General features: G+C 41.3%; 1 protein-coding gene across 1 annotated transcript in view; it reads right to left on the bottom strand.

Annotated features, from left to right (window-relative positions):
* The window catches only part of AFF2 (ALF transcription elongation factor 2), a 336,221-nt gene that overhangs the window by 146,329 nt on the left and 177,704 nt on the right, over positions 1-12,188 (bottom strand). Inside the window, exon 4 of the mRNA XM_054169740.1 lies at positions 5,315-5,359. Within this exon, the coding sequence (XP_054025715.1) occupies positions 5,315-5,359 (45 nt within the window). The remainder of the gene's footprint in view (positions 1-5,314; positions 5,360-12,188) is intronic.

Genomic DNA, 12,188 nt, shown 5'->3' with positions numbered 1-12,188 from the left:
CCCTGCTAGATTGCCCTTAGTGTCACACCTACACCCCCCACCCCTATGCCTGGACCAGCATGATGGGTCACATAAGAGGCAGTGACAGCAAGGCACACTGATGTAAAGCACTGCTACAAGTGGTGCAAGTAACAGCTTCAGAACACTGGTTTAAAATGTCAGCTCTCCCGCCTCATCTGCACTTCGTATCACAACATTTCAATGAACTCATTTTTCAATGGCTGCACATAACAAGTGACAACTTAATTTAAATCCATATTACTAAAATGTGAATTACACACACACTGTTGATTGCCTGTCTTCCACGTTATCCACAGTTTCAAAGCCATTATGTTGGGTTAAAAAAAACAACAAACCAAGCCACATTTTGGAACAGAAAAAGTCTCCCAGCCACCAGAGTATTCGTCTTCATCTTTCACTTTGGTATGAGCAACTGTATTAAACTCAGATCTCCTGTACTACCTTTCCAGCTTGACCTTAGTTGTACAACAAGGATTTATTTAGTTTTAATAATTATTTTTAACAACGTTATCAGCCATGCTGGTTAGAAAAGCAAAACCAACAGGAGACTGGTCTGTCATTAACCTTTGGCTATAGTATCAGGAACAGTCCTTAGAGCATTTACACAAGATGACATAAGTGGCTAAGTGTTTCAGGAAATCTGAAGGACTGTGAAATTTTGTCTCTGAAGACACAGAGGTCTGAATGGACTCAAGACCTTTCCCCTCAGCTGGAAATTTTTGACCATAAACTCAATTAAACACTTTTTTCTAGGGGAAACAAAAAAAAAAAAAAAAAGAAAAGAAAAGAAAAGGAAAAACAGAATGAAAGAAAGATGACAGAGATTAGGAATTGCAAACCTCTACAATTACAAAAACCATTAATCAACTTCAGCCTGAAAAAAGAGCTCTGCAAAATCAGAGGTCACAGATCTTAGCTTGGGTCCCTCTTCCTCGTAAGTTTAGGAAAATAACCTTTAAGAGTTACTGTGTCTTTCTGAGGGGTGAAATTGAAGTCCCTTAATACCTTCAGCTAAAACAAAAGAAAGAAAAAAAAAAAAGAAAATAAAAGAAAAGAAAAGGAAAAAAAAAACCACACTCAAAGCAAACCTCAAGATATGAAATGCTCTCAAGGAGAGACTGGCAGGGTCAGGGTGCAGCAGGCAGCAGCACCCTTCTTCCTTCAATGCTTTGGGATGCACAGCTCAGCAGCAGACATGGCCAAGAGTAGAAATTGCTAGTCACTGCCAATGGTTTGGTTGGTCAAAACACACATTGTGGCGGCCCCATCTGCCTACCTTTGGAACCTGACTGTCTTGTAACCCTCTACAACATCCCTGACAGGAAGGAAATGTTAATAGCCTAATTTTTAACCTGGGAATACTGACATGAGGAAGCTGAGATCCACATATATAAAGGCTCTTCAGATCCTACGTAAATGACCCCAAAAGGCCATAAAGTATCTGTCAGAGCAAGGAACTCAATCCAGGTTCTCAAAGCACAAATCACTGCTGAAACCAAGGGTCATCCTTTCATCTGGAGCAGACCAGCCTGAATCTCCTGACACTGGGCTTCAACTGAGAGTCAGAAGACTGCATTTTGACCACTGCTGGTTATCACATTCTTTTACTTACTTTCTTTAACAAGTAGAAGATGATACTCTGCATGCAGCCAAAACACATTTCCCACTAGCTTATTCTGCATTTTAAATTTGAGAAGAACAAAGTTATTGACAAAAGTTAGTACTTTTACTTCCACATGTACTTCAGCACCATACAAAGCTGTCACAGAAGGCAACCAATTGGGACTGGGGTTTGCTAGGCTTTTGGTGGGCAGCCCCAGATGTGGTTCTATGATCTGCTGCTTTCATACACTTCAATGCCTTGCTGGCATTCTGCAGCCTGCTTGCAGACAGGTTACAAGAAGGCTGCAGATAGCCTGTTGGTGGCCAGAGCTGCCCACAGTCATACTGATAGCACTCTAAGCCATCCTCACCACGTAACATCACACAAACCTACCTAGCTGCACACATAGAAAGGAGCCTACACCCCAGACAAAGCCTGGCTGAGGTCCCACACTCACCCGTGCTGTGCCAAGCCCACACCTGCTCCACAGCACTGGCAGTTTGATATGCTCATGATGGCTTCTGGCTATGCCTGCAGCTATGGCTGGCAGGTTTGCTCCATGGCTGGATGGCAAGGCTGGGCACAAGGGATGCCTCCAGGCATATTCACCTGGCAGTCAAGAATGATCTACTGATTTGTATCCTTTTTCTGGGTGCCCATTACATGAGACAGAGCCACAGAGACATGGAGCCAAACCCCTGCTCTGTCCACCCCAAGAGACCTCCTGAGTTTAACAGCCTGCTGGTGGTAGGAAGTGCTGCCTGCAGCCAGACACTCTGTGGTTCATCCTCATCTTCTGAAGATGACAGAAAGTCCTGCGCCCATCTCAGCAGATTTCAGAAAGAAGCTCAGGATATTCTGCCTGTGTTAATTTAAATTACAGTTATGGGGCAGGAAATAGGATCACCTTCTCTTGATTAGAAAAAAGACATTTCTGCTTTTGGGGGTTCATATGCACTGGTCCCACACGAAAACTGTCATCTGGATGACTGATTCCTGATTTTGCTACGTCACATTTTCTTTTGATGCTGTTTATTGAAAATAACTGCTTTCCTCAGCTAACAAGTAATTAATTCCAACTATATGAACAAACCTAAATGAAGTATACAGAGGAAGAAAACATTTAAAATGTACCAAGTATTTTGCACAGCCCTTCAACATTGTCTTTGCTGTTGCTCCCTGAGTGTTATGTAGGTAATAAACCACTTATCACTTTGAGGGTTCAAACGAACTTTTATTTATTTCCTTGCATTCACTGTTGCTGAGTACATGGGCAGATGTATTCTCACTCCTCTGTTACTGCAGGTCTGCACCTGCATGCTTGCCTGCTGGCCCAACATCTGCAGCAACAGTAGCAGCCCAGAAGGATATCTACAGCATCTTGAGATATGTGTACCTAAATGTCCTGGTTTAAGACAGTCAGCTCTCACAAGCTAGCCTCCCACACAAAGTTTGGGAGGGAAAGTAACACAAAGAGTGCAAGGATGAGACAAGGAGTTCAATGACACAATCCAATGTACAATTAGCTTAGCCCATTCTGCAGAAAAGCACAGCAGAAGCCACCCATAAAACAACTCTACCACTCCCAAGTCTGCAGCCAGCCCAGCAGAAAAGCCCAGTGCTCCAAACCAGAAATGGGATGCAGCAACTGGAACAGGAGGCCTCTCTTGTTACAAGCTGAACTACCAACCCTATGATGCTTTGCTCCAGCCAGCTCTGTTATTTTAAAGCTGGCATGAGGGCAGCATGGTATTGAATACCCATCAGCAGATTCAGTAAGCTAAACCCATGACACCAAACCAGGAGCAAGTTTCCCAAACTATTGATCCCTGGATTGCAATCAATACTGAGAAGTCTATCTTATTGTATAAGCAAGAATAAGTCCATGTTTTGCAAGCAAGTTGCTTCAATTGTTACACAAGATTTCACGTCTGGGTTAGTTTGCATCAGTTGCTCTGAGTGGTAAGGACATGGCTGGCACAAACTCCCACCGAAATTTTATGCCCTCTACACTGAAAACCAGCAGGTTGGCTGGCAGGGATTTAGCTCTGGCAGATGAGTAACAACCCAGGAGGATAAAACCCTACATCCCAGATAGGAACTAGTGGGTAGAAAAGCTGCCTCTAGAAAAATCTCACTGCCAAGAGGGGACCACAAAGTTAGAGCGTCTGCGGAAAAGCCCATCTAACATTTAAAGTAAGGCAGATTTATATGCAGCTGGTGCTCACTCCCCTTTTATTTGATACATGATCTTGTGGCAATTAAGCCATGCTCAGTTTGGAGTAGTTGTTTTAATTTTCTCTATTCAACCACAGAACAGAGCTCCCAGGAAAAAAATGTTTATGGGTCTTTAACAAAATCATGAATGATGAGCAACTGTAGTCTGGGGGAAAAAGGAGGAATACTGTGGGTCAGTCTGTGAGTAGGAGAATTAAGGCAACTGCATCTCAAGGGAGGAGGGAAATATAGAATCATAGAATTGTTTTGGTTAAAAAAGACCTCTAACACCATCAAGTCCAACCATTGATCTAACACCTCCGTGGCCATTACAGTATCACAGTATCACAAAGGTTGGAAGAGACCTCAAAGATCATCGAGTCCAACCCATCACCACAGACCTCATGACTAGACCATGGCACCAAGTGCCACGTCCAATCCCCTCTTGAACGCCTCCAGGGACGGTGACTCCACCACCTCTCTGGGCAACACATTCCAATGACGAATGAGTCACTTGGTGAAGAACTTTCTCCTCACCTTGAGCCTAAACTTCCCCTGGTGCAGCTTGAGACTGTGTCCTCTTGTTCTGGTGATGGTTGCCTGGGAGAAGAGACCAACCCCCACCTGGCTACAAACTCCCTTCAGGTAGTTGTAGACAGTAGTAAGATCTCCTCTGAGTCTCCTCTTCTCCAGGCTAAGCAATCCCAGCTCCCTCAGCCTCTCCTCGTAAGGCTTGTACTCGAGGCCTCAGGTTTTGAATGTGTCCAGAGACGGAGACTCCGCAACCTCACTGGGCAGCCTATTCCAGTGCTGTGTCACCAGACTTGGCTCCTGGCTCTGTTAAACCTCATGCAACTGACCTGGGCCCATTGATTCAGCCTGTCAGAACCTCTTTACAGAGCCTTCCTACCCTCAAGCAGATCAACACTCCCACCCCATTTAGAGTCATCTGGAAACTTATTGAGGGTGCACTCAATTCCCTCATCCAGATCATTAATAAAGATATGAAAGAGGAATGGCCACAACACTTAGCCCTGGAGAACACCACTAGTAACTGGCTGCCAAGTGGATTGAACTCCATTCACCACCACTCTTTGAGCCCAGCCATCCAGCCAGTTCTTAACCCAGCAAACCAGCCACCCATCCAAGCCATAAGCAGCCAGTTTCTCCAGGAAGATTCTGTCAGGAGGATGTCCTGAAGAGACTCATAGGGACTGAGAGTTTTAAAAAGCACAGGGATGTGTTATAAATTCTCACTGAGACAAGCTGGCAGATGCAGAGTATTAGGTCATCTGACTTTGCTCACTAAAGAGCACCCTGGGCCTACCACTTGGCTGTCTCTTTAATACAGCCTCACTAATATGTTATTATTTAACTACAGTACTAAAGACAGCCAATAACCCTTCTCTATGAAAGATGAAATAACAGCATTACAATTGGACAAAAGATATAAAAGCAAAGGGTATTACTCACCCGTAATATTTCTTCCACACAGCTGGAGTCATTGGGAAGGGTAACCTAGGTTTAAAGAAAAAAAATTAAATGTTTAGTCAGGTGCTGGATGAAAAGGTCAGTGACTACAGCCACACAGGTGAACAGCTGAAAAGCAACCATCTCTGTCTGAAGACTGCTGGATCCACACTTGCTGCCTACCAAATTTTCTAATTCAGATCAACATCAGAACCTATTTTCTCAAAAGTTGTTTGGGTTTTTTTTCTTCTGCACTGCTTTGTGCTACTAATGACACTTTGAAGCAATAAACTACTCTGATTTCCTCACAGTTGAGAACTGGAGCTAGCATTGCCTGAAACTTCTGTAATCGAATAAGATCCCACTGTTACTCCTATCGGCAGCCTTCAGAGAGAAGGCAAGGCTCGGTTCAACTTGCTGCACACTGCAGTGAAGGACAGAGGTGATAGCAGTTAGGAGAAAGCTGTTATCATCAACTATCTTATCCTACAGCTTAATAGGCTAACAGCCCAGGCAGCTCTTAAAATTTAAACATATACTGTAGTAAAATAATGGTTGGACTATAAGGGTGGCTACTGATTTTGTTGTCCCTCACTTCATGAGCCTGTTGCAGGTTAAGTATCCTCTGAAGACTGCACAGCATGTGGGAATCCACCTGGAGAGGCTTGACAGATATTCCTTCTCTCCCTAGGAAGATGTGATATATCTATGCACACACCATAGCCATGCACACACACAGAGTGGTGGCTTTACAGCTTCCAATTGAAAATATTCATTTAAGGTGTTCTTACAGCATTTGCCACAATCCGTCATTCCAAGGACAAGGAAAGAGCACAAACCCTCTAAATACTGGGAACAATTACATAAATAACAGGCAGACATGACCTGTATGTACAACCATTTTGTAGCACTTGCAGGTAGTTATGATGGATTCTTATCATGAGGATATAGCAGAAGAGGAAGAGATCACATTCAGGAAGGTGCTGCAAAAACAGGGGCCTTGTACCATAAATATTCAGCGAGAGTTTTCTGCCTGACACTTCTACCTCATTGCCCTTGATAAGCAGTTTGGTAAAAGACACTCATGACTAAGCCTAATCCCTGTCATCCTAATCTGCTATAGAGCTTGACCAAGAGTACTGACCATGGCTTTCCTACTACTTCAGCCAGCACTAAGCTTCAAGAATAAATATAAGAGTTAAAGGCCTATTAGATCACCAAATTCACTTTCTGCTACTGTAGCACATTTCCCCATATCGTCTAGTACTCTGGCTAGTCTCACGCAAAAACTGTAGGGAAATAGGTCTCCTATCATCTCCACTAATAAAATATAGAATGCTGTTGTAAACTATTTGGCTCTTTTTGTTAAAATTTCCGTGTCATCGTGGTTTTTTTCTGTAGAGCTCCTTCCACTACGCTAATTCGTTACTTCCTTTCACATCTACACCAAGCCCAGACATGCAGAGTCATACTCCCTTTTCCTCAAATGCTGTATGTTCAACTTTTCCCTTCTTTCCTGTTAAACAAGATTTTCCATTGCTTTGGCTTATTTCATCATTGTTCTCTGAATTTCCAAGGGTTCTTCAATATCTTGGAAAAGAAGTACTCAAGAGAATATGGCTACACTTTAGGGATATCAGTGATTTTTATCTACTTCAGCAACTATAGATTATCAGTTTCCCTAATACAGCTTAAAAACATTCAACTGATCAAAAAAAAGAGCCTTACCTTTTGTACCCAGTTGCTACTCAGCTCAAATTCTACCTAACAAGCACAGGCTGAGAATTTCTAGTGGATGGGCAGCACTAAGTGCAATAGACATGAAGTCCATCCTCACACCACATGACTTGATATTCCAGCACTTCATTGGCCTTCCCTCATTCCCCTATTTTTCACTTAACTCATTTTTCCCCCCTCTGAATACTTGTAGATTCTTTGATAATCTCTGTTTTCCACGTCTCATTTCAACTCTCCATTCAGCAAGGAATACAGTTTAACCAAAAGATTAGCAAGCACTGGTATTACTACAACATGCAGTGGCATAGTGGGAGTACATATGTCTTCAATAGACTCTTGATCTTCTTTTCAGTGAAAAATTAGTGTGTTGGAATATGAGAAAACAAAATAAATATCCCCCAATAAGCTTGCAGTGTACACACCAACCACAAAATCTCTCACAGCAGTAACAGAAGCAGCCCAAAATTTAGTTGAGTCTGACTGGGAAGAGTGAGAGAGGCAGAGGTACAGAAGCCCTCTCTTTAACACGCCTCCCTACCATTACACAAGCCATTTTCAATGGTTAGCTGGGATACCATGTGTTTTCCTTTGTTCAGAAATGTCTTGTGGTAAGTGTGTCCCTGATTATTAACATGGGCCAGAGCATGCTCTTAGTTGTTTCACAGTCCTCTCCCGAGTCACAGCCCTGTTTAAGTTTATGTTATTTCAGAACTAATGGTGATAATAACAATAAACATACCATTTTACTTTAATAAAGCCCACTATATATTATGCAATCACAACCAGCTTCTACTGGCAGCACTTGCTAATAACTTTAAATGCTCATGCATCAATTTAATTGTGCTAATGGCAAAGAAGATTTTAACGGCTTGACAGAACTTTTGTTCCCTTTGGCATTGCTTTGTTTTGAATCACTGGTATTAAAGTAATGCAAGATGTCAAAGTGCTGTGATTGTCATATAGGGAGATCCAAGTAGGAGCTAGCACAAAGAGGAAAACATTTAGATTGATGCAAACATTAAAAGAATAATTATTACAACATGGCTATCAGAGAGAAGATCAATGTAAGAGTCTTTCAGTACATTACTATTAATGGATTTCTAAAGAAATGAGACCATTTTTCTAAATTCATGCTAGAGTTGCACATTCTAAGAGACTTGAAAGGCACAGATCTATTAGAAACGTACTCTGTCCTGGAAAAAAAAGAAAAGAAAAAACCAACCTCTCCATCTTTCAAAGTGTGAATCAAAAATTGCAAGTTTAATTGTCCATGAACGCTTGCATTCAGCTAACAAGTGCAAGCAGGCCCACACGGCACACTACAGCATCCAAGCACAGATCCATCAAGACAGAATGAAACAGAGCAGATACAATATTCATCACCTCCTCGAGTCCTAGCATTATAACAAATTGTTATTAGAATTGCCATTAATAAAGTGCCACATTTCTCCTGTAGTTTAGTCAGGATTGGACCATCCATCCCATACTACTATTTTCCTAATCTAATAAAAATCAAGTCATTTAGGACCTATTACATAATTCTCCACCCGCTCTCCTCTTCAGCTTTCATCAGGAATCAGATTGTAAAAAAAAACGGCAGGGTTTGCATTTGTACATGCTTTTGGTGCTTCTCCTCCTCTGTGAGCACCACAGTCTAGCTGAAAGGACAGATTCCAAGAATCTGGCTTCCATAAGCCTGAGTAGTTGCATCTCACATCATGAGCTCTTCTCTTGGCTGGCAGTGCATTCATGAACCCCAGACTGAAGAACAGTGAATAGTGAATATTACATAAGCTGCAGGCAGACATCCTGAGGTAATAAAACTTCAATCAAACCCAAAAGATTTCACAACACTACATGGTACACTGAAGTTATCTTCCAATTTCATTTTAATTTGGCAACACTCTTTTGCATCAAAACGCTTCATGTTTGCTTTGAAATATTGCTTGCTAACAAAAAGTAAAAAGGAGAAAAAAAGTAAAGGTCAGATGGTCAAAATATTCCACCTAATACAAGCCAGTATTATAAGTCTCTCTGCACATTTTGGTCTCAGAAGAAAGAGAGAGAACTTAAATGATGTGGAACCAAAGGTTTGATGTATGGCTCAGTGCAAAACTTTAAAGGGAGGGAAGGAGGGCAGAAACCTAAGAGTGCAGGAATAGCAGCCCTTAATGTTATGCAGATCAAATGACACTGGGTGCACAGTTACAATATCTGATGAGTCATGTTGATCTAACCTTCTGTTTATTCACTCTACAGTTTCTTGACCATTCTTACCTCCTGGACAATTTATAACCAGCATGTGCTCAGATATTGTTTTTGAGGCACAGAAAAATCATATGCAGTCTCTTTTCCTTGTAATTTACATCTGACAGCAGGCATTTCTCAGAAATGCTAGCAACAAAATCTTCCAACAGACTTGTCAGAATAGTTCTGAAAATTCAAATGTAGTGTCAGAAAGCAGAAACACACAATGAATAATATCTTTGCCAGAACTGACCGACTACATTTTCATCTGGATGAACTGTTCGTGAACAACCCCTCTAGCTTTATTGATGCACAACTGGCTTTCAACTAGTAATCTCCTTGTCCTATCTTTGGTATTTTGGGGTTTTGGTTTTTTGGTTTGGGTTTTTTGGGTTTTTTTTGGTAAGGTAAATGTAGCATGTTAAATAAAAGTAGGAACCCACTCTCATTTCTTGCACATAAGCACCTATGTGCTTACACATCAAGAGCTCAGTTTTCATTGCCATCACCTTAATCAAGGAACACATTTTGACTCTGGAGAGATGAAGCTCACACTAGTGTTTACTTCTTCAAACAAAAATTGATTTTTTTACTTGCTAGCATGAAAAGATCCTGTGCATGAACCTTGATTGATCATTTCCAGTGTGCACTATGCAGTGATAAGAGGAAAACACTTAGAAAACCAGAAGAAGCAAAACCAGGGCTGTCAGCAGAAGCCTCACACTATGAATGCCTTCAGCTCCTGCCAGGCTCACTAATAACAGAGGGCGCTTCTTTTTTTGATTAATACAAGTGGGAAATTGATTGGGTAGTACTAAGAATAGCAGGATTTCCAGATACTAGACACTGGACTAGGTAACCTTTGAAAATCCTTCCAACCTATACAAACCTATGATTCAATTTTTGCAATGTGCTCACTACTAATCTAAGATACAATACCTCACCTGCGCTTAATGGACTACACATCCATGCCCTTCCAAACCCAGCTTTCCTTTGATTGCCAGCAGTGACTCCTTGCATGCCCAGGCTTCATTTTGCCTCTTCAGTGATTCCCTACACCACTTCTGGACTTGCCTTTTTTCAGATGGCAGCCTGTCCCTCAGCTGCCATGAGACTACACATTTCTCTTCTGCAGGATGACTGTTTCACATTTACTTGAAATAAACTTCACACCACTGCTCAGAGCCCACTTTCCAAACCTCCTTGGGTTCTTCCACAATTCATGCTTTTGTCTGTTTCCTATCTTACTAATGTTATGTCCCAAAAGGGTCATTCACGTTAAAGACACCTAAAACAGACGTCAAATTGATCCCACTAGCTGTGAGGATCTTGGCTCTTTCTTACGAACTTTAGGGTAAGAATAGGAGCACAAAAAGCACAAGCAAACTGAGTGGTATTTTTTTCTGGTGTATTTGATATTCATAAGGTTATCACCAACGTATATTAGAACTGTATGTTTGAGGTCTGGAGAAAATGGAATGAAGTCAAACATGGTGGTATTAAAAAAAACCACCCAACACATAAAATTGCTCCCTTGGTATTCAAATATATAAAGTTTTCACAGGGTTCTTAATTCTCGAGGGAGCCATTTGTGGGTCCCAAATAATGTATATCCACTGTTTTCTTTTAGTACCTCCGCCATCCTGGAACCAAAACTCCATGAGAAGACTACATTTCCCATTATTTCAACCCCAAAAATATCTCCTGGGGCTTATTAAAAGGTCTGTGAAAATATATACATCATATATATAACTAAAAAAATTAAGAGCGAAAGAAAAGCTATTTCCTAAAACAAACTACAGAGAGCTGCTCCTGTGTTTCCCTGTAATACAAACACTGCTGAAGCAGTTCTGTCAAACCTGAAAATGGGAAAAAGTTTTAAGGAGCAGACCAATTTAATTCATTTGTGAAGATCAGTCAGTCTGGCCTGCAGTCAGAGCTGCTCTTACAGTGGTGGATGAAGAAGTTTATGTCTCTTCCCTTGAGTAAAGCACATCAGCCAGGAAAAACTACTAGTGTGGTCCAAAACATGACTGAATCAGGCTGCTGATGACTCCACTGAACTTCCCAAAAGGTCTGTAGTTCAGAAGCCCGAACTGCTCACAACAGGTACCTTTAGTTTCATACAAAAGCCAACAACTCTAATATGCTTCTCTCCAGTCACATAAGAGCTAGACAAAATGGTGCAGTTACACCAGGCTGGGGCACTTGGGTACAAATCCACAAATCTGAAGGAATTATAGTCTGACTTCCCTACAATGAACTCAGATTACAGTGACCTCCCAGTCAGAGCAACCCCAACTGCAAAGACAATGTTTTCCATTGGCATTTAGTTCTGCTACAGCAACTTTTAGACTAGACTGACCTGGATTTGACAATTACATTTTTCTTGTTCTTCTCAGTGCATGCTGTATTTAGCCCATTTTTTTTTCCCTTTTTCATTTCTTTGATGTTTTCTTTTAACAATACCATTTCAATGTTGATCAGCATGAAATAGTCTCCATGAAAGCACAATATGCTGATGTTCAATTTAAACTCAATGGTTCTCCATTATTTTCATGCAGTAAATTGCCAAACTCTATTAGAGAGAGAAGTCTGATAAAGTGATCGCTCAGTTCAGGGTCTCCTGAGAGTTTTTTAATGTAGGTAAGGCTGTACATTTTACTCATGGAATATTCTGAATGTAGTATTTAGAAGCTCACTGTGATGATAACACCAGAGTAACTGGTAATGTCAGTATTCAGCCAGGCCACAACAATCGTAGCATCTGCAGTACTTAATTTGTGATCAAAATACTGTCTTGCATAAAGGCTGTTACAACCATTTAATATTGGTGAAGAGCAAGGAAATTTAGAGCTTCCCATTTCCTTGTTTCCTTTGTTTGTTGGTTTGG

Source organism: Dryobates pubescens, chromosome 18 (genome assembly GCF_014839835.1).
Source record: "Dryobates pubescens isolate bDryPub1 chromosome 18, bDryPub1.pri, whole genome shotgun sequence".
NCBI lineage: Eukaryota > Metazoa > Chordata > Aves > Piciformes > Picidae > Dryobates > Dryobates pubescens.
Note: the sequence above shows the minus strand (reverse complement) of the source record. Positions and strands in the feature narration are given on the sequence as shown.